Genomic DNA, 27340 nt, shown 5'->3' with positions numbered 1-27340 from the left:
TGTGGGCGCGTGAAGAGTGTATTTTCCTTGTCTCTCTGAGTTAGCCTTCATCCTCAGTGAAGAAATCTGGTTACTTTCTGGAGCATTAAATTCATTGAGTTGAGAGGGGCCGGAATGTGTTTTCAGAGCCGCCAGGTGTAGGTCACACAGAGGGAAGAGAACCCTTCAGGTGGCTCAAGTCTCGGGAGCCATACAGGTACACAGAGAAGCCATTTGTATTCCACTGAGTCCAACAGTGTTACACGCACACAACTGGGATTTACAGAGGCTGGGAGGGAGGGCTGCCGAGAGCGGGTAATGGCATGACCCGACATGCTGCCCCCGACGCCTGGGAGAGTGGGTCTGCGCCACTTGCATATGTCCCCCGTACCTGTTCCCGATGAAGGATGCGATTGACTCGACTCAAGCAGGTCAAAGTCACTTAGGCAGAAAATCCCAGGTCTTGGGAAGAAAAGTCCTGTGCCTCTGGGGCCCTTGGCAGAAGTCAAAGGCCCAAGGTAATGTACTGGCAAAGATCCTGTCTGCTTTGGTGCCTTGCTTACTGTTCCCCCATGCTTTTAGGCAGAAATATTGTCAATGCTATTGATTAGTTGATCTGATATTCCAGCAAGCTCCCTGATGTGTTAAATTTCCTACTCTTGGATGACGGTAAGTGCGGGCAGAGCGTATGCTTCAGCTGGGGGGAACTCTCCGTGGACCTTGCTTAGACGCCGCTTCTGCAGTGAGATGGCTACAGGCATGACAGTGCCGATTATTCTTTTGGCTGTCACACTTAACCCTTCCCGAGACCATTTTCCCCTAGTTATCCACATTTTCCAGCTTGACTGTAGATTTGGAACAACACTTTGCCTTCTCCTTGGGCCTCTAGGGTCTCTTGATTTTTTTAGTGTTTATTACATCTGTAATAAACACTGTTTATTACATCTGTTTAGGTTTTTATTTTTCAGTTTTCTTTTCTTTCGTGAGTGCACTCTATTCTCTTCATCTTCCTCTCCTTGACACACCCTCTGTGGCAAAAATCATCGTTGCCTTTCTCCTCATCCTCTACTGATCTTTAAACATTCCATCAGCCATATCGCTCGTTTAAAAAATGCATAGCAACTTGATGAAAGAGATAGGATGCGTGGTGTGTAGGTATCGAAAGAAAGTCTTTGGTAAAGGCAGTGGAGTTTTCTCTAAGGAGCAGAGTGTTGCTAAATAAGCTAGCACCACATCGTTGCAATTTGTTTATAAGTTGTTTGTTTAGAGCCTGGTCTGGAATAGCTAGAAACTTTACTACCCTCTGATTTGTCTTTCTTTACTTGTTATTCACCCCACCCTCTCTTTGGCTTCTGTCTCCAAGCTCTTCAACCTTGTTGAAAGGGCATCACGGTACCCTTGGAAATCCAAGCCACCACTTGGATAAATGACGCCTTTGGCTGTCGGGGTCCACGGTGCTGTTTGTTCTACCTTCCAGCTTACTGTGCTTAACATCAATTGCATTCTCCGCCTTGGTACAAAGAATTCATCCCCTTTGCAAAATAACAACAACAACAAGACCTCTGAGCAGAGAACGTTAAGCCTCATTCAGATTTTGTAAAAGTGGAAAACGAATCATAAATACCTGAGAAATGAGGTTCATAATGGAAGCCCCAAGAAGCCCTTTAACCTGGGCAAAATCCTATAGCACAATTACCTACAATTTCACACTTGACTGGGGCTGTTATTTGAGCAAAAATAACCATTTTTCTGCTCCCACTAAATGAGCCACGAGAGCCACATATCCAGCTGCAGAAAAATGTAGGATCGCCCGTTCAGTCTGCATGTAATCAGCGTACTTGATGGCAAGGACATTGTAGGATCAAAAGAGTTAATAATGGGATCCTGCCCACAGCTACCACACACGCAATTAAGGGCAAGATTAACAGAGATGAAAAATTTATTGTGAAAATGCAACGCTGGTCTGCAAAACAAAATGATTTCAACCGAGCAGTTGTTCTGTTGCCATAATCCTAATGATCAACTCTATTACACTAATAATAGGAGAAAAACTAATTGCAGCGAGGACAGGACAAATCTTTTTTAATTTGCGTTGTCATCCCAGCTAAGTCCCAACCCATTTGTATTAACCTTTGCTGACAGAGTCACATGATGGACATAATTTCTTATAATTTACCAGCTATGGATCTAACCTTTCTTCATCAAATATTCATAAAGGCAGGATTCTCAATGATTTTCTGTCTCTCTTCATATTTACAGCTTGTTGTCTTCTTACTTTCTACAGTAATTTGGACACAATTGAAGTCAAATGGAATTAAAGTTAAATGCCTTTAACAACTAAGGTGCCTAAAATTAGAGATTTGGGGGAGGGGTCGTGAACTGGAGGGGGAGAGCTTGTGTTCCCCAGACACTTCACATCCCAGAGGGGTTACAGTGGGCTGCCCTTCCCCCAAAGGGAAAACGAAATCAGCTGGAGAATAAAATGCCATTGCCCTCGCTTGGCCTGCTGAGCATGGACTCTTGGGCTTGTAGTTCAGGATGCTCTGAGGCTGAATTGAACAGGAGCCCCATGCCTTCCTGTGTACACAGGGCTTGCTGGGAACCTAGGCTGCCAGGACCAGGCTCTGTCTGAGCATGTGTGCCCAGAGGGGCCCGAGAAACATGTCAGGGGCTGTAATGGTGGACAAGAAAAGTTGGTTGGTACAGTTACTTAGAAAACACACATGAATATCTGAAACCATTCCTGAGAGCATTTTTGGTAGAAAAACATCTGTTTCCACTTTGCTTCTTTGTTGCTTTGACAGTTTTCTTAAGAGACATGTAGATGAAAGAAGTTTTATAAAGCTTAGGTGTTTAAAATAAGTATAGCCACTGGTCCTTTATTTTTCCTCTCCCCCTTGAAAGGCTTCAGTTTCAGTGAGATGGCAGAAGGTTGGGGAAGATGAGGTAGTCTAGAGAAATCCCTTTTCTACTCCAGTCCTCAGAGGACCCTACCTTGACTAAAACAGCTAAGAATGTTGTAGGTAAATTCTCCCTTAAGATGCAAATTCGTTGCTTTACCTGGTTAACTTCAACTTCCTATATTGACTAAGCCAAGAATTTGCTTCCTGCTGAGTTCCCAGAATTCTGATCGGTAGAAAGGAAGTTAGACCTGAAGGCAGTTTTATTCTTTAACAGCTGATTCACATCCCTAGCTCTAAGGTATCTGGTTTTCTTCACCATCAGTTAGCATCTGTATTTTAAATTACACAAGGAATACACAAATACATATGTTTTATAAAAAAATTAAAACTTGATAAAGTACTCTTTGACCAGTCTCAGACCTCTAGCCCTTTCACATATTTTTCTGTGCATTTATAGACATATAGATGTACTATAGACAAGTATGTTTTCTTTGTTTTATATAAATGGTCATTACAAATAACCATTGCCTCTATATATCAATGCTACCCAACTTGCTTTTGTTCCTCAATAATATATCTAGATCTGGAAATCCTCCTATGTTAGAACATGTAATATAAATCTGTTCTGTTTCATTGTTGCAGAGACGTCCATAGGTTGGATATACCATAGTTTAGTATCGTTCCCACGATAACGGACATTTAGGTTGTTTCCAGTTTCTCAAATTATAAGCAATTCTGCAAAACACCATTAGCTGTTTGGAACTGAGATAGAGCATGTAATTGTTTTAACAGCATGCTGGCTTTTGCAAATACAGTTTTGAGAATGTTTACAGTGACCCAATAGCTCAAGATACTTTTTTAATGTTTTCTACCAAGCCAAGTTTTCTTTCTGATAGGAAAGACCAAAACAGTTATGAGACATTTGGTATCATGAGTACCCCACAAATAAATAGACATTCCAGACAGCAGTGAATTAAATGTTTTCAACAGGGGAAAAAGTGATAATCAGCTGTCAGAAATGCCCAAGGAAAGCTTGTTATACAAGGAGACTATCATCGTGGTGAGCTTCCTGTTATACAGATTGAGTTATACTGAAGGTCAGATGATGTCCCCTGAGCTGCAGCTGCATCCTGGGAAATTTCCTCCATGGTACTGGGTTCTCCATTTGCCTTGTTCGCCAATACTCATGCTATAAAGAGGTGTCCATGAGTATGATAAGGATGGCTTGCCAATTAGGATATGCATGCTGTTAATAGCCATTCCTAAGTCTCTTACAAATCCGATAGAAGATGGCAGGAAGTTCTTTTAAAGGACCAAAATCTTTTTCCAGAAGGTTTGAGGGGTATGTCCCATGAAAATTTTTACTAAGAATCTCAGATACTGTCATTCTTCTGGACTGGAATTGGATAGATGCTGAGATGCCCACCAGTTCCCTCTGGGTTAATGGAAGAAATATGGCATGTACACAGTCAGATTGTATACATTTGTAGAAGTGCAGAATGGAAACTTCCAATCTGAGTGAGTGTAAAGATTCTAAATTACTTTTTAAATAGCTCACATTAATTACTGTTAGGTTTAGGGAATAACTCAAAGTTGGGTTAACAGTGTTGTCGGGTAGAGGTTTTACTTTGGTGAAAACCAACAACTGACTTAAGAATGGCACATAGATGGAAAAGATCCTTCAGGAGTTCATAAAACATTGGGTATCTCTTATTCCTGCAACTCCGTTTTCAGGGTGTTAACTGGCTCAGTCTGTTATTCTATACTGGGCATTCTTATCCTTATCTTATAAAAGGGGGAGTTGAGAGATTCTGTCAAAGGTTAGTAGAACCTAAGAAAAAAAGAGATACATTCATCAAAAATTAAAAACTTTTGTGCATCAAAGAACACTGTCAAGAAAGTGAAAAAAAAACCTACAGAATAGGAGAAAATCTTGCAAATCATGTATCTGATAAAGGTTTAATATCCAGAATATGTAAAGAACTCCTAAAACTCAAGAACTAAAAGACAAACAACCCAATTTAAAAAAATGGGCAAAGGACTTGATTAGACACTTCTCCAGAGAAGATATACAAATGGTAAATAAGTTCATGAAAAGATGCTTGGCATCGTTAGTCATCAGGGAAATGTAAATCAAAACCACAATGAGAGACTGCTTCATACCTACTAGAGTGGCTATAATAATTTTTAACAATAACGAAATAACAAGTGTTGGCAAGGATGTGGAGAAATTAGAACCTTTGGATGTTGCTGGTGGAAATGTAAAATCATGCAGTGCCTTTGAAAAACAATTTGGTGGTTCCTCAAAAAGTTAAACGTAAGATTACCGTATGACCCAGCAAGTCCACTCCTAGGTATAAACCCAAAAGAATTGAAAACAGGGACTCAAACAGATGTTTGCGTGCCAGTATTCATCACAGCATTATTCACAATAGCCAAAAGGTGGAAACAATCCAAGCGTCCATCAACGGATGAATGGAGAAACTAAATGTGTTAATATACATACAATGGAATATTATTCAGCCATAAAAAGGAATGAAATTCTAATACATGCTATAATCTAGATGAACCTCGAAAACATCATGCCAAGTGAAATAAGCCCGACACAAAATATTGTATGATTCCACTTATATGAGTGATCTAAAATAGACAGGACGTAGGTTAGAGGTTACTGGTGCTGTGGAGAGGGGGCGATGGGAAATTGCATAATGAATTTCTGTTTGAGGTGATGAGAAAATTTTAGAAATATATACCTGTGATGTTTGTACAGCATTGTGAATGCAATGAATACCACTGAATTGTACACTTAAAAATGGGTAAAAGGGCAAATTTTACATTATATAGTTTGTACCACAATAAAAAAAGTTAATGGAACCAGATATAGAATTTAAGCATATCATCTAATGTTCCAAAGGTATCCAATTAAGGAACTAAAAATACAGAAAAACACTATTTGCTACATGACAGATCACCCCAAAACATAGCAGCTTAAATCAACCACAGTTATTATTTCTCATATAAGTCTCTGTTCTTCTGTGGGTTGACTCATCTGGATAGAAGGTTCTTCTGCTGGCGTCACTGAGGGTCTTACCTGGGACTGTAGTCAGACAGCAGCTGGAGTGGAAAGGCCGGGCTCAGCTGGGGACTCTGGGATCGCTGGGCCTCCATCTCTCGACGTGGCCTTTCCGTGTGGTCTCTCCTGCAGGATACCCAGACTTCTTGCAGTGAGGCTCAAGATTCCTGAGAGCACAAAAGCGGAAGCTGCCAGGCTTTTTAAAGGAACTGTTCTAATGTCAGCTGTGCTGCAATCTATTGTTTAAGTCAGAGGACAGGGAGGGCCAGCTGAACCTCAGTATATGGGTGAATCCTGGAGGCGTGGTCCGTTGGGGCCATGTTTGGAGGCTAGTTAGGACAAACACCGTTCACACGTGTACAGAATAAGGGGAGTCCAATCTTCATGTCACACTGCAGGAAGCCAATGGATAATATCTGAAGTTGGAAAATCAAGGAATAGGAGTGTGTGCCTATTAGTGAGAGATAACAGAAGGTAACCACCATTGGAAACAAATCCAGGGGTGGGACGAACTAGAGTGGGGGACTCCTGCTTTTTCACTGTATAAACCCTTCTATATCATTAGGTTTAAGGCTGGAGTGTGCACTGTTCGTTTCAATAACATGGTAGGGTAGTGGTTGAGAGTATGGCTCTGGGACCAGATCGCCTGGGCTCGTATCTTAGCCACGTCACTCACAATCTCTGTGACCATGGGCAAGTTGTATTACCACTCAGTTCCTCAGTGTTCCCATCTGTGAGATGGGGATAAAAATCATAACCTCATAGGGTTATGAGGATGAAGCACTTAGAATGCCATCTAGCAAAATGTAGCTCCTCAAATAATGTTAGCTGTTCACAATCATAACATTAGAAAAGAAAAAACAAGCAAACCCACAGTTGAAGTAGGCATCCCGAGATTTTAGCCTCCTAACTCTGCCACAAATGAGTTGAGCAAGTCTGTTAACCTCACCTTAAAACTGAGAGGGTATAAGCTAGGATGAGCTCCTAGGAACAGAAGTTCTGTCAAAGCTGAAGTCTAGAGGAGCTAGCCATGACTGTCGCTGAAAGATGAGACTCCCCTCCCTTTTAGGAGAGAGCTTCAGATTCTTTACAGCTGAACCTGTTCCTTTATCCTCATACTATACCCACTATGGAGGCATAATTCACAGCCTTACTCGCTGCCTGTCCAAGGACCTTTCTCCTGGGAAAGAACTTTATAAATCGTTTTAAGTTAGTGGCCATAACTCCCAGGTGCTTACATGAGACCAAGTGGAAAAGGACATTAACTTGGAACTAATTAAATCGCTGCTAGTCTGTATTTGCCGTCCTCCTGAACGAATCTCTCCCAGAAGGCTGGTCCTGTGGTCAGCCCTGGGTGAGACTGTAAAGGAGGTAACATTGGGCTCCCGAGGAACACCCCCCCTTCCTCTCGCCCCAGGGAAGTCAGAGCTCATGTGTTTCTCTGCGCTATCAGGAAGCAGGATGATCTCTCCGAGAGGTGACTTAAAAGAGTCTCCTCCTTAGAAGCAGTTGCATTTTAAAATGCCTTTCCTTCTTTACCCCATACACTTGGGGGGGAAAAAAAATGAATGAATGGTACACTTTCTGGCATGGGCTGGAGGCCAGAGCAAGAATCGTTTTCGGAGGGAAGGCTATCCTGGAACCTGTCCCTCACACCACGTGGGCAGGCCACCTGCCGAGGGTGGCCCTTCCACAGACGACCCTGGCCCTGTAACTTACAGGTGGGTGCCTCTGGGCACTAGGACCTGGGCAAGTCCATCTCCAGCTAGAAGGAGCAATTTAAATTAGGAACAGCAAGTTCCTTCCCATCTCACTCGAGCTCCCCTATCAGCTAGGGCTTCGGAGAAAGCATCATGGCCCCTCAGTCTGTGCCAACTCCCAGGTGGTCTTGACTGCAAGACCGTTCTTGCAGAAAGTGTAAATTCTAACTTAGCAGTCGGCTGCGAAGCCTGGCACCCTGGCAGGCCAGGCATGGGGACAGGAGGTGACAGCCGCTAATCAGGTCCTTGCTGTGCCGTCCTGACTCACCGCCGAGCCCTGGCCTGTTCCTAGCTGACCCCACTCCTGTCATGCTCAGCAAGAAGCTCAACTTCTCCATTAATCAGCCTGTTCGCAGGAGCCGGAAAGGTGACTCGTCACAGGCCTCCTGTCCCAGCCTCCTCTATAATGACATTCTGCACAAGCAGAGTCATTCTTTGATTCCCTGTGACCTTCGGGGTTCTGGCAAATGAGAAGGTGCCTGGGATCCGCGGTGAGGGCCTAAGGGTGTCTTTCCTGCGAAGAGACACTTTCCTCTTCCACCCCCGCCCCCTCCCCCATCTCTCAGTGGCACGAGGCAAGGACGTGGCCTCACTCATTTTCCCTGTTGGAAAAAGCCTTCTTCCCAGAGCCAGGGGGCTTTGGGATGAGGTGGCCGGCACTGGTCCACACATGAGTATTTACCAGAGGTGACTCCGGGGGTCTGTGGCTGCCTCGCCTTGACAGATGAAAAAATGCTGCCTAAGTGCCCTTGCCAAGGTCACCCCACAAGCAATCACTGGTGCTGGGAGAATGCGCTCACCCCAGACAGTGAGGGAGCTACAGGCCCAAGCTGTCAGAGCCCTGGAGTGGGAGACTGCACCAGCCCGTGGAAGACGAGAGCGTACAAGACGGTAAAGTAATAAATACATGATGGCCGGTCTCTCTGCCTTGCTTGCTCCTCGGAGATGCCCAGGTGGGAACGTGGTGGCTGTGATGATTAATGAATCAACCCACTCAGTTAACCTGCAGTTTGGAAGCCACGTGCAGCCCTAAGGCAGTCTCTGGGCTACTCATCCTACCTCTCCAAGGCGCCAATGGGCTTTGGTCTGCTGCTGGCGACGCCGGCAGCCCAGCAGAAACTTCAGTTGGAGGATTTCAGAATTTGGTCCGCTTTCTATTGAAGTGCAATTTTTTAAGAAGTCCTTTCAAATCCAGTCATTTTAGAAGCAACCCCTGCGCTGACTCAGAGGTCTGCTCAGTCTTCCGTGGCTCTCAGCATCTAGGATTACCCCTTCTTCCTCAGCCTGAATCCACGGCCCCCAGAAGTAAATGAACAGCCTAAATTGGATGTGAGTTGCGTTCTGAAGATACACATCAGGTGAACTTAGGAACACAGGGAGACTTGGGCGGTACTTCTTCTATTCTCTTGCAGCACAAAGGGGAACAAAGCGTCAGAGCTGCGGGGATGGTCAGGTTCAGCGCTGCCCCCTCCCTCGCCGCCGGCTTTGGGTGGGGGGGGGGGGGTGGGGGGGGCCTCAGGCCAGGGAAGAGTCTTAAGGAGGGTATTTTGCTTCATCCACAGAACACCACGAGTAGGTTGAGCATAGACGTTTACTCTCATGAAATGGCCCAGTTCCTAAAGGAGTAAGAGGTTTTCTGCAAACTATGGGACTAGATCCTGTCACTTCCCCGTTTAAAGCCTCCAATGCTTTCCCATCTCGCTGAGAATAAAATCAGTCTGTACAGTGGCTTCCAAGACCCTGGTCCTCTCCGACCCCTCCTCCTTCCTCCCTTGGTCACCCTGCTTCAGCACAGTGGCCTTCTTGCTGTCCCTTGATCAAGCCTGACTCATTGTCACCTAAAATCCTCTTCCCCCGATAGATGCCTACTGCTTCCACTCCAGCCACAGCCCTTCCTCCACCCCCCTCCATTCGCTCACTTATTCATTTCCTGTTTGATTTGCTCCAGAACATTGATCTCTAGGAGACATTACCTTAATGTCTATTTGCTTACATTGTGTGGCAGAGAATACTAGTTTCTCATCCTGCCCACATCCTTTCCTTCTTCCTGAGTATAGAATCCCAGTTTTAATGGAGGAAAGAAGAGGGTAACACATCCAGTTAAAAACCTACAGGGACTTCCCCGGCAGTCCAGTGGTTAAGACTTTGCACTTCCACCGCAGGGGGCATGGGTTCAACCCCTGGTCGGAGAACTAAGATCCCACATGCTGTGCAGCCAAAAATAAACAAAACTGTAAAAACAAAAACAAAAACAAAAACAAAAAACCCTACACTCTGCAGCCTCTTTTGCAGCCCAGGGGCTGAGTTCTAGTCAGTGACACGGAGGTGGAGGTTGGTTGGCTGTCTTGCTTAGAAAGAGGAGGTAAGGGTATGTTTTACGCCTCTCTCCTTTCTCCCGCTCCTGCCTGGGAAACCAGATATGGTGGCTAGAACACCTGGACCATAAGGTGACCTCAAGGATGGCAGCCATGAGCTAAGGAGGGCAAAACAAAAAAATAGATGCAGCAGCCTGGGTCCTGGATGTTTCAGGTGTACAGCAAAGTGATTCAGTTATAGACATATATACGTATATATCTTTTTTTTTTTTTTTTTTTGGCTGTGTTGGGTCTTCGTTGCTGCACACCGGCTTTCTCTAGTTGGAGCGAGTGGAGGCTACTCTTCCTTGCGTTGCGCAGGCTTCTCACTGCAGTGGCTTCTCTGGTTGCGGAGCATGGGCTCTAGGTGCGTGGGCTTCAGTAGTTGCAGTGCATGGGCTCAGTAGTTGTGGCTTGCGGGCTCTAGAGCAACGGCTCAGTAGTCACGGTACACGGTCTTAGTTGCTCCGCAGCGTGTGGCATGTTCCCGGACCAGGGCTAGAACCCGTGTCCCCTGCATTGGCAGGTAGATTCTTAACCACTGCACCACCAGGGAAGTCCCTATATATTTTTTGAATTCTTTTCCATTATAGTTTATTGAGTTTTCCTCCTTCTTGATCACTGAACCCAGCAGAATAGGTATTTATGTGGGTAAAAGCAATTTTAATTTCTAAATGTTAGCTGCAGAAACAGCATCATTCAGTTCCTAGGGGTATAAAATGCGGATTTGCTTTGGCTTTAAGACGAGGAAGTTTCTGACATCTTTGGAGTTCAGCGACCTTGTTAGCGTAGCAATCCTGATGCTACAGTTGCTTCGACTTCTTGCCCTTCTACCGAAGAGCTACACTAAAATACAGTTTTATTCCTATCATAAAACATCCGTAGGCAGATGGAGCCATTTATTATCTCTAATCTTGAAATGGCAGCTTAGAGAATCCAAGGATTCTTGGGCTAGGGTGGAATAGTGCCCAGAGGGGTCCATGATACACATATGTTATCTTGAGGGGATAAGAACTTGCCTGCAAAAATACTTTTTGGATCAGAGTAACAGTGACTGGTAGTACTTCCAATTCTACCAATAGAGGAAGTGCAGTTTTGTAGAAAAATGCTGAACTAGCAAATGACCTAAGCTTTAGTCCCAGCTACGTGTCTTAGCAGCTATGTGACCCGGAGCAAAGCCTGCACGTCCTAATCTCCCCAACTGGGACAGCACCTTTATTTACTACCCTAGTAGTGAGGGTCACATGAGATAAGGTATGTGAAGGTAAACCATAATATTTATATGTAAAATCCCAGTTTTTAAAAGATGGGAAGAACCTCAGGGGTTGTCTAACCCAACCTTTCATTTTACAGATCTGAGTACTGATGGCCAAGAAAGTCCAGGTTTTGCTCAAGGTCACAGGATAGGGTAGTGGTGGAGCTGGGTCTTGAGTTCCCAGACCAGTTTTCTTCCTACCATCTCATCCTCTTTGTCCATGGATGAGATATTGTTATTATTTCTCCTTTGGTTGTGCCTTTGCATTTACTGTCTTTATCATAAAACTGGTGATATTGCAGAGAGATTAGTCCTGCCTTAAGGAAGTACAGTTGGAAGTTCAGATGCAAGTTGCTTTCAGTCATCTGTGCATCGCACCGTATTTACTGTGGCTACAATGGGGCAGACTCTAGGCTTGGAGGATATAGCAGTGAGTACATCAGCGATCCCTGCCTTCAGGGAGCTTATCTAACACACACACGCACATACACACACGCACACGCACACACGCACACACACACACCCTAGATGGTATCAAGTGTTGTGGAGAAAAATGGGGCAGGAAAAGAAGATGGGGAGTGGAGAGTGCTGGGTTGGGTAGGTAGGAAGGGGAGATGCTGCTGTCTTACGTAAGATAGTCAAGGAAGGCCTTACGGATTGGATTATGTTTAAGTGGTGACCTGAAGTAATAGGGGAGCGAGCCACATGGATATCTTAGGGGAAGAGTGTTCAAGGCTGAAGAACAGCAGGTATTTGAGCGCTCTGGAATACCTTTGCCTTTTCAAGGAAGAGCAAATCAGCCAATATGACTGGAGCAAAGTGAGTAATGGGACAAGTGGAAGGAGAGGCCAGAGGATGGGGGATGACCGGGGCGGGGAAGCCGTAGATCACGAAGCGACTTGTGGACTATTGTAAGAATTTTGACTTGGACTCGGTCTTTAAACGGGTGCAAAGCAGAAATTCTTCAGAAGACTGGGATGCCCTTGATCAATTGACATTCTGCTTTGACCCACCATTTTCTCTCTAATTCCTCACTTGGACTGCCCCCCACCCCGTTGGTTTGCGGCTCCACCAAGTGTTCTTTGTAAGTGCTCTTGACCTATTAGTGAATGTTCTTAAAGGAGAGAAAAGAAACAAAGGCCCAGTAGCTTCGTGTTCTGTATAAGGTTAAAATAAACTTGGGAGATGCTTCCCGGCATCCAAAAACCAATTAAGCAGGTTACTTGGAAGTATTTCTAAAAACAGCAGCACAGTGGAAACAGACTGACAGGTGAGCAGATGGGAGGACCATCGACTCAAATTTATTTCACAGCTTACAACTCAAATGAGCGTTCCAAAGTCAGAACAGCTGGCCTTTTATTCGGTAAGCCACTGTCCTTTGCTTTGCTCGTCTCTCAAGAGTAGGAATGGATTTTGCTCCAGTGGAAGTTTGTCCATCGGTTTTTGACTTTGCAGGGGAAAATCCTTTGTAGAAAACAAGCTCTTGATGTAAATCAGATTTCTCTGTAACGTCTGCTTCTTTCATGGGTTATGAAGTTTCTGGATTCTGGAAATCGATGGCGTTGGCCTCTTAGCTTTCATTTTCATAACCGTATTCATTACCTCTGTGCCTACTGTTATCTGATTCTGAGTAAATGGAATTTAACCAAGTAATCAAAAAGCAAAAGTCTTCAGGTTTGCAAGAAGAAACATTTTTTTAAATGGTATAGTGCATCTGAAAATCACAGCTGCCTTGAATTTCTGATTGTAAGTTATTCTGGAATCTTTCTGAAGTTTGAGACTGTCCTGTGCAAACTTTGCTTAAGTTTCAAGCAACAGGGAAGTCACGAAATTTGGAAAGGGTTATCTTTTGTCAATCATGGTCCTTTGTGGGGTACTGTGCTGACAGAGGATGGAGGAGAGACCGTATTCTATGGCTGAAAGGAGGGCTTGATACTACCCAGTGGGGATTTTGTTCCAATAATTGCATCAAATTGGACCTTCTGCCATGTTGCAGGTATAGCATTAATATTACTCATTAAGTCATATGCCTGTATGCTTCCCTCCCAACGGCAGAGGCACTGGCAGAATATATTTTCTTCCGAAGTGTTTGTTTTCATTGTTGCCCTTTAAAAATAATGAGTTCATTCTATTCCCTTGCAAGGAAAGTTACTCTAGACTGCTTTGAAATTGTATATCTTTTGTTGAGCACCTTTCTGCAGTGGTTCCATAGCTTTGTGTGCTGGGGAACCCAACCCGGCCTCTCTTAAAACTCCCAACCAAGCTGCCTCAGACTTGATTCATATAATCGTCCAGCCGATTTGACCTTTATATTGTTACCCTTGGCCAGGTAGAAGTCATGCAAGTTTCAGATGACCCTATCATGTGACCAGAGATCAAAGGTCAGCAGCTCCTAAATGTTCAGCTGTCAAGGTAGCCCATTCATCACTCTCATTATGTAACTGACAAGCTGACAAATGAACCTGGGGATAAAATTGTTCTCAACTCTTTACCTCCTGGATTTACACCCCCGTGTTGGGCCAAGCAGTCTCCGATGTTAAGTGGTTCCTCGGGCCTGCTGGAGTCCCTGAAGTAGGGGGAGGGACTCCAGGAGTACTGTTCCCTGTGCCAGACCTTGTGAAGTCACCAGTTACCTACTTAGGGAGCCACGTTGCAGGTCTACAAGAACTGACCCTGAGCCTGGTGTCCTCTGAAAGGGAGGTGAGTTTAATGTGAGTCCTCTGTGGACCCAAAGACGCCCACGTGTCCCCCCCACCCACCCACATACCACCTTCAGCATCTTTGTGGTCCTTTGTGGTAGGTTGAGATGGTGCATGTTTTCGCAAACTGGCTCAGTCTGAAGAGCCTCGTGTGAAAATTCACATGGACAGGACCCTCCTCCAGGGAGTCTAGCTTGGGGCTAGGTGCCTTTGGAAAACTGTTTATAACCAGGACCCAAACTGATTCTCTTGAGGTCTGTATTTTGGAACAGTACAAAGAGCTTGAGATTAGGAATCAGACAATTTTGCCAAATCCTGACTCTATCCTTTCTTTAGCTGTGAATTGGACAAGCTATTTAATCTTCTGGACCTCCATTTTCCATTTGAGGACATACGTTTAATTAGAAGACTTATACAGTGCCTGACACTTAGTAGATATGATGGGCTATTTTTAATGTTTCTATCAGCATTATTACTATTCCTTTGGTCTGAGAGGAGATGTCATCAGGGAGGCATTGGCACGAGAGAATTGCTTTATAGTATCTCCCATAGCAACAGAAACCTCTGAAAAACTTATAAGGGCAGAACGGTAAGGAGATGTGAGGAGTACACAGTATAATTACGTAGGTTGGGAAGAAACCCTGAAGAAGGCAGCAGATAGTACAGTAGAAGGGAGAAGGCCATGGCATCCCCCTGGACCCCGAAGGAAAGAACAGAGATGCCTATGGGCCATTCTGTTACCAAAAAGTGTTCCTGATTTTTAGACCAGTAAGAGGTCTTGTGACCTTGTCTCTTCATCTCTTGACCCCTTGGAGGTACTATCTGAGCACCTTACCCCTCACCCCAGGGGCCTCTCTTCTCTGGTGGAGTCTTTGCCACAGGTCAGAGGAGCTATTAGCAGTGACCTGGAGTGGGACAAAGCCTTGCTTCCATATGCTAGGAGGACAGGGAACCCTGGTCAAAGGAAATTCCTTCTTGGATCCCAAGTAGGAACTCTAAATGTTCATTTTCCTCAAACAAAACCAGACACCCTGCTATTCATGGCCACTGGGCTATATAATATATTAATATTATATTTCAGAGAAATTATAGGTAATACTGGTGTTGAGGAGAAGAATTAGGAGCGATGAGAACCATTATTTACATGGAAAATGGTGAGTTCCAAACAAATGTGGAGAGCACAGTTATTTGCAGCAGCTGGGCTTGGCCTGGGCTGTTCTCTGTGCTACTCCCTTCTCCTCCCAATGAGGGAACAGTATAGGTTCACAGTAGGTACTCCACAAGCATGCTGATTGACTGACTGAGATCTAGACAGCAGGGTTTATCCAGACTGAACAGCACAATGATTTCTTGCAAAATGGCTGGTTATCCAGATGGCTGAATGGCATTATCCTGGTATTCAAAAGCATTTGGGGGATATTTGTCTTTTAGAGCAGCTAAGCAAGCTCTTCTATCAGGCTTCTCCCTTCTTCCCTGCAATGTGAAGCCAAAAGTAGATTTTTAAATAACCAGAAGTTAAGTCGAGTCAAGCTTCTCGAGTGGTCATGGCTGAAAAAATAGTACCTGCTAAAAAGGTATATTGACCCACCCCATCCCCCCCAAAAAGAGCTGACCCATGGGCCAAAGTGTGGCTTTTCCTCACTCTGATGTGTGTTGACTTTACTGATCTGAGAACATTAACATGTGAGTCAGAGGCAAGAGGTTAAAAGCCTTTGAAAGAGAAAGTGAGAGTGTCCTTTGTTGGACCTCACTCAGGAGTTGGTTTTGCTTAGTGGTTCTGCAGTAGGTAAACTGAGTTATACAAATCAAACAAGCTGATTTCATACAACCACCTTAGTCAAAGTAGACCATCGTGATTCGTATGACAGGGCAGCTCTTTCTTTGTCAAGTTGTCCACAGAGCCATGATGGCCGTAACACAAAGTCCAAGAAGACAAATGATAAATTCATTCCCTCACTCTTCTCTTTTCAAAGCATTTAAAGTCTCAAGGGTAGATGATTATAAACAGGTCTGCATGCTCGCCTCACCTCTAAGACAGATTATTTGGAACAAAGTCTGGTGAGACCATGAAAAACAGTACAATGGAGTAGCCTCTTACTCCAAGTGAGATTTGAAATGTGGTGTTTAATGTAGACATCATGGAGAGTCAGAATTATTCATGGAATCCCTTAAATGGTACATAAAGTACTATTAGGGAGTTAGATCCCGTGTTATATGAAAAAATACTTCTTTTTTTATATATATAAATTTACTTATTTTTGACTGCATTGTGTCTTCATTGCTGCGTGCGGGTTTTCTCTAGTTGTGGCGAACGGGGGCTACTCTTCGTTGCGGTGCATGGGCTTCTTGTTGCGGAGCACAGGCTCTAGGCCCATGGGCTTCAGTAGTTGCAGCACATGGGCTCAGTAGTGGTGGCGCACGGGCTTAGTTGCTCCGTGGCACGTGGGATTTTCCTGGACCAGGGCTCGAACTCGTGTCCCCTGCATTGGCAGGCAGATTCTTAACCACTGTGCCACCAGGGAAGCCCCAATACTTCTCTTTTAAATATTGGAATAACTCTGTGTGACAAGATGCTACGATTTTACTGGGCCCAGAGAAGCTAAGAACGGAGAACATGCAGGTCCCACATTGGTCTAGAGCTCCCTCCACAGCATAGAAGCCCATTGAGATTGCTGCCCCTTTACATCATTATTTCCCACTTTCTTCATGCTGGTCCTGGCAGTTGCGTCTTGCAGGTTAAACGTAGATTTGATGTGATATCACATCAGGGTTTTCTACTTGAGTGAAGCCTCTTAAGCCTTGGTGCTGGTTTACACCGTTTGAGGGAATGTATTGTGATGTGGCTGATACCCTAAAACAGCCTTCTGTTTGACATGAACCAGGATGGCAGTCAACTCCTCACTGTAAGTGAAAATTCCAGAAAAAAACTCTGACTTGGAGAAGACTGGATATTTTCTGATGAAGTTGTGAGTCTAAATTGCTCTAGTCTTTTGGGACTTTCCTGGCGGTCCAGTGGTTAAGACTTCGCCTTCCAATGCAGGGAGTGTGGGTTCGATCCCTGGTCAGGGAACTAAGATCCCACATGCCTCGTGGCCAAAAAGCCAAAACATAAAAAACAGAAGCAATATTGTAACAAATTCAATAAAGACTTTTAAAATGGTCCACATCAAAAAAAAAATCTTAAAAAGAAAGTGTGATGTCTTTCACACTTATTTTTTTTAATGCATTCTTTTTAAGGGCTGTGTGATATTTCATTATCTGGTTGCACATAGTTTATTCTTTTTTTTTCACACTTATTTTTAAGCATTACACGCCCCCGGCCAATGTTGCCTAATCTGCTGTGTTTTAAAAATAGAACTTGTGTCACATAGGAAAGGGCTACATTTGTGCAGTAGTCTACATATTTTAAAAGGCTTTTATATTTTTATATACATTATTTAATTTTTATCTTCACAAAGTCCAGTGAACCAGGGAAACATGAACTTCGTGTAACAGTTGAGGAAAGTAAGAGGTTGGGAGATTTTTCTCAGGGTCACTCCAGGAATACAGTTGACCCTTGAGTAAATTTGAACTAAGAAGGTCCCCTTATACATGGGTTTTTTTTCAATAAATATAGTCAGCCCTCTGTATCTGTGGATGCAGAACCCAAGGACACGGCGGGCCAACTGGAAGGGATTTGAGCATCCACGGATTTTGGTATGCAAACTGGGGGTCCTGGCACGAGTCCCCTGAAAATACTGGGGGATGACTGTATAATTAGAAGTAGTTTATGCTCTTAAAAGATGAAGATGTATCTTTTACTTCTATAGATGATAGATGCTTACGCTATGAGAACCTCAGAGTCATTAGAATGAAGAGAAAGTTTTGTCAGTCATTTGCTGTAATTATTGTCACAGGAACATGAAAAAAAAAGCATTTTGCTCCTTTCTTTCCCCGGAAATGGTTTGGAATCTCCTGAACATCTACGTTTGGCAAGAATAGCTAAGTAATCAGGGGATAGCACGCATTTTGGTCCAAATGGGAATCCATGAGAAAGATGGAATGTGGTGGAAAGGACAGCCAGCCAGATGTCCAGGGTCTGCGCAGCCCTGCTCTCCCACCTGCCATTGGATTAACCTGGGGAAAGGCAGCCCTCACGTCAAATGTGGTTCAGATACCTACCTCCCCATCTCTCTCAGGTTATTGTGAAAATTGAATAAATCAGTGCTGCATATTAAGGCTCTTCGGGGCGCTTAACAATGAACAGAATGTGCTTATTTTAATGAGGAGCTACTCTCTTCTTTCCCATTAAAGAATTCTCTCTTAGGAGTTCATTTGTTTTGTCTCCTCAATGACCTGTGCTTGGTAATATTTCTCCATCAAGTTCTAGTTTTTTGTACTTTTTTTTTTTAATTTATTTATTTTTATTTTTGGCTGTGTTGGGTCTTCGTTTCTGCGCGAGGGCTTTCTCTAGTTGCGGCGAGCGGGGGCCACTCTTCATCGCGGTGCGCGGGCCTCTCACTGTCGCGGCCTCTCCCGTTGCGGAGCACAGGCTCCAGACGCGCAGGCTCAGTAGTTGTGGCTCACGGGCCTAGTTGCTCCGCGGCATGTGGGATCCTCCCAGACCAGGGCTCGAACCTGTGTCCCCTGCATTAGCAGGCAGATTCTCAACCACTGCGCCACCAGGGAAGCACTACTTTTTTTTTTTTTTTTTTTTTTTTTTTAACGCTTGTTTATCCCAATGAATCTTTTAGCAGGAATCATTTCTCCCCAAATCTTTATCATTTCATCAAGAGTAATGGAAATGTTACCTGTCCTTCTTTATTTGTTGCAAAATTTAGGGACGAGGAGGAAGACCGTACATGTTTTCTTAAAATCGATGGCCAGCACATTACTGTAAAACCTATTGATTAAAAACACAGAGTATAATGTTAGTCATTTAGTCTGTGAAGTGATGCAATAAGGGAAGAAATTTATTCTCTGGCTCTTGCATTAACCTTTTATTGACTACTTGCATACCCATAATTAACACACACTTTAGCTAAAGTGGTTAATTTCAGCATGGCGACCAGTGTTCACTAATGTAGCTGCGGTCCTCATCCTCCAAATGTAAGTGTAGCCCTGGGGGAATCAGCAGGCGGTGGGGCCCTGCGTGAGTTACACCTGGGAGAGGAGAGGAGGGGAACCTCTGGACAGTCGGCTGACAGGCCAGCCGACGTGACACCTTTCAACTGCTTCCTGTTACGTCACTAGGTCATTCAGGGAGAACCACTCCCAAGTAGCAAGAGTTTTGAGGGTAGCTACAGAGTCCTTTGAATTGAAATAATGTGAATTTGGGAGGGAGAGAGATGAAGCATATATTATTTTCCATAGCTCCCCTTGCAATGCCGCATAAAAGGAACAGGGTTTTCTGAGTAGATCTGAGTTTATTTGTTAACCCTTTAGGATGGAAGTAGAGAGCACAAGGTTGAAAGGGGAAACTGTAGCTTCCTTACTGTTTAGCTGAGTTTCTTACTGTTTGTCTGGGCTCAGAATGATCTGCTATCCTTGATAAAGAAATTTTTAGGGAAATTTTTTTAACTTTCTTTAGAAAGGTCATCCAGCTCTGGTCATTAAAACTGGCTTATTTTTATTTTATTTTATTTATTTTTTTTTTTTGCGGTACACGGGCCTCTCACCGTTGTGGTCTCTCCCGTTGTGGAGCACAGGTTCTGGACGCGCAGGCTCAGCGGCCATGGCTCACGGGCCCAGCTGCTCCGCGGCATGTGGGATCTTCCCGGACTGGGGCACGAACCCGTGTCCCCTGCATTGGCAGGCAGACCCTCAACCACTGCGCCACCAGGGAAGCCCTGGCTTATTTTTGCACAAAGGCCAGTGTGGATGACACCAGCGCACTCTTGTTTTCTGGGTAGAAATTTGTCCCCAATGGAAATATTATTGGAATCGAAAACAAAAGCCAGGGATTTCATGCTTTCACATGATCTCTGCATTGTATCAGCAGCATCTCAGTTTGGAGAGAGGACCATCAACATGCGCCTGGCAGGCAGGGCCACTGCAGTGGATGTTGTAGAAGGCAGGAGGGCACCGAGGGGTGGGACGCATGGCCGGCATATCAGCCAGGACTCTTTGGGTCGCAAGTGACAGAAAAACCGAACTCAAACAATAACAAGCTCGTGCAACTGAAAAAGTCTAGGCATACCTAGCTTCAGGTGAGACTCAATCCAGCTACTCAAACCGTATCACCCAGGACCCAGCCCCTTGCTGCATGGTAGCAAAATGACTATGCTGGTTCCAGATCACATATCCTAATAGTTCGCAGGCCAGGCGATAAGAAAGCCTTTTCCCTTAGTTCCCAGACCAGTCCTTTGATTTACTCTCTCAGTCTTGCCCTGGAGAGGGTCACGTGCCTCCCCTAACCTCCTCCCTGTGGCTGGGAGAGTAGGATGTGCTGATTAGATCAAACCAGTCAAGGCTCTTCCCTGGCTGTAGAGGTGGAGCAAATCTCACTCAAACCACGTGGCCAAGCATAGGGATGGGACGGATTCCCCACAGGAAACTTAGAATCTTCTTTGTGGGAAACTTGGGAAAAGACACAAGACAGCCAGTGCCCAACACCATCAGGACTCCTAAAACATTTCCTAAGAGAACTCAGGGCCCCTTGATTTGGCGAGAGCTAGAGTATGCGTGCTGAGAAACAATCCAACTTTATTTCCGAGAAATGCCAAGTCAACCTGAAACAACTGCCACTCAGACAGTCCAACGACAGCACCTGTTATGAATTCTGGGTCTTCAGGAGCAACTGCTAAGTCTTTCTGAATCTGAGCATTTTAGCCTATCACTGGAGAGTTGTAGCAGCTTGAATACATAAGCCTCAGCGTCCTGGAACGTCACATTGTGATGGGATTCAGCCCCAGGCTCAATCTGCTTCAAGCCAGAAAGAGCTGCTTCTGGTTCTCCAGAGCTGCCCCCAGTCCAGAGGCCACCCAGTCAGTTAGCTGAAGGGAGGGGACAGTCACAGGTACAATAGGCAGCCCTCTTGTTGGCATCTCCCATTGTCACTGGCACTCGTAGTAGAAGTAACGATAGCAACAATAGTATTTAATAATTACTGAGGGCTCCCTATGTGCCAGGCACTGTGCTAAGTACTTCTCATGTGTTAATCCATTTAACCTCCACAACAAGCCCATAAGTAATGTACTGTCATCATCATCACCGTCGTCAGTACTCCCACGTGACAAGTAAGAAACTGAGGCTTGGTGAGGTTAAGAAGCTTGCCCAAGATGTCATGCCCCAGGGAAGCAGCAGCTCCTCGTGTCCGGAGAACGTCTTTACCACTGTGCTTCCCCATCTTAGGAAATTAAGATGGAAGAGAGGCAGAATGAGGGAATTGAGCAGGAGAAATTGAAACCTAAAGGGAGATACGCCTTCAAGTCATTCTCAAGCCTTTTCTTTTTCAGTCCCCCCATCCGGCATGATGTTGAATTGGACAATGTGCTTTGAGTTGGGGGCGACTGTGCTTCCTTGCAGGTGAAGGCATTACCTCAACAGCAAGCCCTATGTGGGGCGCAGTCGTGACCATTGAGAAACTGGCGAGGAGCGCTGGGCATTAAAGGAAGAGTTTTAAAGTGATCTTGAAAGACCTGAATTAAGGCCCTGAAGAGACCAAACAAGGGGTTCTAGCTCTAGCCCAGAGGGAAGCAGTGGGTACGCACAGCTCCTAGCCTCTCAGGGCCGGCATGAGAAGGAGGTAGTACCCACACCGGCCAGTCCTTCCATGGGAAGAACAGTAGAAAATCAGAGCAGCTTCACCCAAAAGAAAACTGGGTGGGCTTGGGAAGCTTGTACAATACAAGTGTAAGCGAACTTCTGCAGCAGGTGTTACCATTTTTAATACTTTCTCAAAATAAGGGGGCAAAACGCACTGCCAGGTGAAAAAGCATCTCTGTTGACTTTTGACAAACCTTATGCTATTCAAGGTGGATCAGCACTTATCACAGCCCTTTAATCTGCCAACCAGGGTAGTGTGTGCACAGATCGTTTACCCGCCGTGAGATGGAAAGGCTCAATTTGGAATAACTCTCCCTACCTGGTAAATTGAGCCTTACCCTCTGATTCTGAGGCAGAGAGAAAGAACAATTTAAAAAGCTTTGCAGAGTTCCTTTGTAATTAGTCGCAGCTTCCCTTGAATATTAATTTCCCCCAGCCCTTTCATGTGATTTAGAGACTGTCTCTAGAACTGCAGAGATGCACCCACTGCAGTGAGGGGCAACATCTTAAACACCTATTATTATTAAGTACTCTTCAGAACGCGCCTCTGTTCTTCAGTTCTGTGTGGGCTTATCAGTGCAAACAGTTTAATATTTATGCTAAGAGGATTGTCAAAAGCAGCTTCTGTTGCTTTAATTCTTGTTTTAAATAAATAATGAGAACATTTAAACACATTACTCTTCTTGGGGCCCTGAGGTCAGCTAATCTTATTATTTATGAAGTGATGTGCTACATAATAGTACTTAGTGCATGTTAACAGACGCTATTATCAGGGCCCGATGCGGAGAGCTGAAGATATATTGGAATGTTATGTGTAATGTACGACGGATTGAGTGCACAGGATGCCAGGATAGCAATTAACCACCCGAGAAAATAGGTGTAAAGTTGAAGTATGTTTTCCCATGGGGATCCCCTCACCATTAATAATTCCCCAGAGGAGAAGATGTCCTTTAGTTAGGAGCCTGCTCGACCATCAGGCTTGGAAATAGGTCCAGGATGGTCCATTCTTTGATCTCTTCATCATAGTTAGTCCTACACGGAAGACAGAGGATGGGTAGGACCCCTTTTTAATTGATTTAGAGAACAATGCCAAGAAGGTCAGGTGGGGTGGGGAAGGACCACGCAGCTCTCCCAGATGTACTCAGAGTATTTCTTTTCGGTGCATACACTGTCACCGCCACGTGCTCCAAGAGAGGAGAGAAACTGTTCGTTTCTTATTGCAATTTGTGTTTTCTTCTGTCTGATCATTACTTTTCAGATACATAAAGCCAAAGCCACTGAGTTTTCCCAGACCAATTTCCAGTAAGCTGTGGTCTTTCGGCAAGGTAGATGCCTGCCAGGGTGCGATGATGTCGCCCCAACTTTTTTCCTACGAGGCTATAATTTAGTTGCGTATGATAATTAATTTCTCTACTATTGATGAATAATCCATTTAATAAAAACCGTGATTTAAGTGTTTTCCTTAGGGAGTCACTCTTGCTAGCCTCTTAATTTAATTTTGTGGAAGTTTTCTCCACCTATTCATCAGTGGAAATGATTATTAACCTCTATTTGCATATATCCTTATAAATCGGTCTCTCCTTGGAGTGCCTTTTTCTGAGCACAGCAGGCTGGGACACTTGTAAATCTCTGGGATCTCCAAAGTCAATCCCGGTCTGTAATATTGTTTAATCTATTCTTGGACGTTTTAATGCAGTAAATTCAATTTAATCTTTCCCAGTAATCTAGTAATACATGGAAATCCCGCAAACAGTTAAATCTGATAATGGCTTAATCACACACTTTAAATAACAGTCGAGATAATGAAAAAATAATTCACCATTTTAAAGGCAGAGTAACTGAATTTCCCCGATGATTGGCTTCTACAAAGCCATTAGAGGTAATACAGATCTGGGCAGTGGAAAAAATAAAGACGTTCCAGCACCATAAAGAACAATTCTTCCTTCTTATAAACACACCTGCTTTCTGCCGCCCAAACTCACCCTTGTGTACCATCACCACCGTCATAGCGGATCGTCACTGGGGCATTTGGCAAGGTCGCCCGAAGTTGCCCATGAGTTTGGGTCTTCCAGGCATTTCCTCCCAGGGGTAAACTGCCTGTTCTTCCTCTTGCAGGTGCCAGTCCCGAATTGCCCGAACTCTACCTGCGGATCAGAAGCCAGAGTGCCGGCCATATTGGGAAAAGGATGATCCTTCGATGCCTCTGCCGTTTGATCTCACAGATATCATTTCCGAACTCAGGGGTCTGCTTCTGGAAGCCAGACCCTAGAGAAAGAGCACAAGTCTTAGGTGGAGGAGCAAAGGCTGTCTTTGACTTCTCTCCTCCAACCTTGTCATGGGCTTAGGCAAGGGGATTATGGGTAGACTGGGCCTTGGGATTGTAGACCCTGGGTCCCAGTTGGAAACAGCTAGGGAATGGAGCCCATGAATATGAAAATGTTTAAAAGTGACACAGGGTTATAGTGATTTGGTATTAAACAAGAACCTCCAACCCCCAAGGCTGTTCTCCACTTGGATTTTTAATGTGAGCCATTCCACTCCCAAGGCCTGAGAAGCGACCAAGGTGAGCCTGGCCTGTGGCAAAACCTAACCTACTTTCCTCCTTCCCAAACCTTTGCAGAGACTCTGCAGGGGATGGCTCTCAGGTCGTCTAGGGGAAGACCGAATTTAGAGACATTTAGCCCATTTTCTCACCACACCCTGTAGAGGCTACGCTGTTCAGTATGGTAGCCACTAGGTAGATGGGGCTCCTTAAATTTAAATTCCATTTTAATCGTAATTAAAAATTCAGTTCCTCAGTTGCACGAGCCACATTTCAAGTGCTTAGTAGCTATGTGTGGCTAGTGACTGCTGTGTTGGACACAGAACCTTTTCATCATTGTAGAAAGCCCTCCCAGACAGCACTTCTATCAAAAGTTTGAGAGCAGGAGATTCTGTTTTCCCGTTCTCTGTAGCTGCTCTCCCCACAGGCGAAATAAGTTAAAAGAGAAATGCCTCGTTGAAGAGTAGCCTCTTTCCCTTCTCTAGGACAGCCTGGGTTATGAGCCCTGTACTCTGCACATAAGAATGGAGCAGTGTTGAAGATTAAAATAAAGTTGACATCCTGTCTTTAGGAAGTTTCCCTGATCTAATGGAAGAGACACAGTCCTATTTACATTCTTCCTGATTTTAGCCAGCATACTACATGTTGTTTCATAATTCCCCCATTCGCACATAACGATGGGTAGCATTGAGGCTTGAAGAACCCTAGTGCCCATCCTGATGATGTCAGGGCACCAGAGAGACGATGAAGAGGTTAAAACTTGGGCTTTGGTTTTCGAGTGCCTGGATCTAAATGCCCAGTAGCTTGTGACTTTTGGTGTGTTACTGTGCCTTGGTTTTCTCATCTGTATAATGGGGATACTATAGGCACCAACTCATAAGGCGAAGATGAAATAACTTAGCTGCAGACTTAGAACAATATCTGACACATAGTTAAATACCCAGTAAATATTAGTATTATTATATGTCAGTAAGTGACCTGCTGTAGGCATTTTCCCCTCCCTTCCTCAATCTTGGTGCCAGTTGTGTCTTGTGGTGCCCTGAACCCACCTCTCCCTTTTGGGCCTGGCTCCCGACCTTTGGTGACCCTGGAAATCATGAGAATAGTTAGCCCCTCTCCCCAGCCTGTCACCTTCTTTGTAGTTGTTTGCAGTAGTTGGAAAGCTGAGGAGCTTTTTTGCCCCTTGAGAGGTGCGCTGAAAACCAGGCTCTCTCCCGCCAGCAGAATCTCGCTGGTTCAAGGTATGGGCTCATTCACATGGAGTCAACCCCAGGGAGTTCACGTCACACAAAGCAGGCGGGGTTTCCTCATCTTGAGACTCTTCGTAGACACTGGATGAATTCCCTGATGTCTTTAAGCCTCAGTCTCCCCGTCAGTGAACGATGAAGCGCTGCCTCTCAGGGTTGTGGGAGAGATGAAATGAAATCACGTAGGTAAGGAGTGCAGGGCACGCAGAAGTCACCGGCTGGGCAGCCTTGGGACCATCTAGCCTAGTGTTCTATTTCACCCCCTCAGTGTCTCTTCCTTGTCATAGTTCACTAGGTGCCAATATTCAAAAATTGGGAGATTTCATGTAAAATAAAAATGTGTGCATCCTCTTCAGAATTCAGAACATCTGGCAGCCCTAGGCCTCCATCCTGTCATGGCAAAGAGCTAGGTAGCGTCCTCTCAGGCAGGGCGTGAACCCTCTGTGGCCCCCGTTGCTCCCAATTACCATTTATTGTGAACCTGACTGGCGTTACGCCTTCGTGTTGGCACCCTCCAGACCTGCTTGCTTGCATCCCTAGAGTAGAAATGAATAATAATGTTGAGTGCTTACCCCCATATATGTGTATTACTATCGAGCTATATTTGTGGACTGCTTGTACCAATAGGTCATGTACATCATAAAACATGCATAAACAATAAAAATACTGAAAGGATGAGATAAGAAACCAAGAGAGGTCCTGCTATTTTCTCCTTGCACACCAGCAGGTGGGCCTGCTTCCTTGGCCTGGGGGGCGCCCAGGTGGAGAGAGTCCTCGGAGTCCTGCAGGTGGGGGAAGAGCCAGGGGTTGGAGAAGCCACTTCCAGGAGTGAATCCGAAAGGTGAGATCACGTTTGCTCAGAAGAACTGGTGGCTTTCACTAAGCATGAGCTCATTGTGTTTAAGGGTTACATACACTCTCTGAGGAAGTTTCAGGTGGGTAGAAGGAGGAAGGGCAAGAGATGATTTACAAAAAGGGGGGCTTCCCTGGTGGCGCAGTGGTTGAGAGTCCGCCTGCCGATGCAGGGGACACGGGTTCATGCCCCGGTCCGGGAAGATCCCACACGCCGCGGAGCGGCTGGGCCCGTGAGCCATGGCCGCTGAGCCTGGGCGTCCAGAGCCTGTGCTCCGCAACAGGAGAGGCCACAACAGTGAGAGGCCCATGTACCGCAAAAACAAACAAAAAAAAGGGGCTGCTGGGGTTGCTGACAGCCCAGTTCCTGCTCCTCCCCTGTGAACTAGTAAAGGACTTTCCCTGGGACACGGGCCATGTGTATGGTGGAGGAGAGGGAAGCTTTGCCCCTGGGACCACCTTGAGTCAGCGGTCCCCACTGCTTCCTGTAAGGCTTCCGCATCCCTCAGTCCCAGCTATCTTCAGAAAAGTAATCTGAGGAGGTAGATCCCTTTGCACTAAGATGCTACTGACTTCCCCTCCCACAAACCCTTCTTTTTTTTTTTTTTGCGGTACGCGGAGTGTACCTGGGGACTGAGGAAGGGTGGCTTGGATTAGGAGGTCAGGGAATGAGGGTAACGGGGGAAGAGCTTCCCAGGAAAGGCAACAGTGGGGGACGACGGCCCGAGGCTGGAAGGTGCTTAGAGCGGGATGTTCAAGGAAGAAAAAGGACCACTATGGCTAAAGTAGAGAAACAGGGGAGAGTGAGGGAGATGCAGCTGGAGAGGAGGAGGACCTGCCTTTGGATTTGATGTCAAGCACCCCAAGAAACACGAGGGCTCTATGGGGGAGGGGTGGGAATAACTTGATGTGAGATTCTTTTGCTTTTAG

At 45.2% G+C, this 27340-nt stretch overlaps 1 protein-coding gene across 4 annotated transcripts in view; it reads left to right on the top strand.

Moving 5' to 3' along the window:
* Positions 1–24927, top strand: part of FTO (FTO alpha-ketoglutarate dependent dioxygenase) — a 373881-nt gene extending 348954 nt beyond the window's left edge. For 3 of the 4 annotated variants that reach the window (XM_049702733.1, XM_049702738.1, XM_049702734.1), the window contains one exon: positions 23885–24927. In XM_049702733.1, coding sequence (XP_049558690.1) covers positions 23885–24038 — 154 coding nt within the window. In that variant the 3' untranslated portion in view covers positions 24039–24927. The remainder of the gene's footprint in view (positions 1–23884) is intronic. The other variant, XM_049702735.1, reaches the window with a different exon arrangement.
* Positions 24928–27340: the final 2413 nt, after the last annotated feature.

Source organism: Orcinus orca, chromosome 20 (assembly GCF_937001465.1).
Source record: "Orcinus orca chromosome 20, mOrcOrc1.1, whole genome shotgun sequence".
Lineage (NCBI taxonomy): Eukaryota > Metazoa > Chordata > Mammalia > Artiodactyla > Delphinidae > Orcinus > Orcinus orca.
The sequence above is the reverse complement of the archived record's forward strand: the minus strand, read 5'-3'. Positions and strand labels throughout refer to the sequence as shown.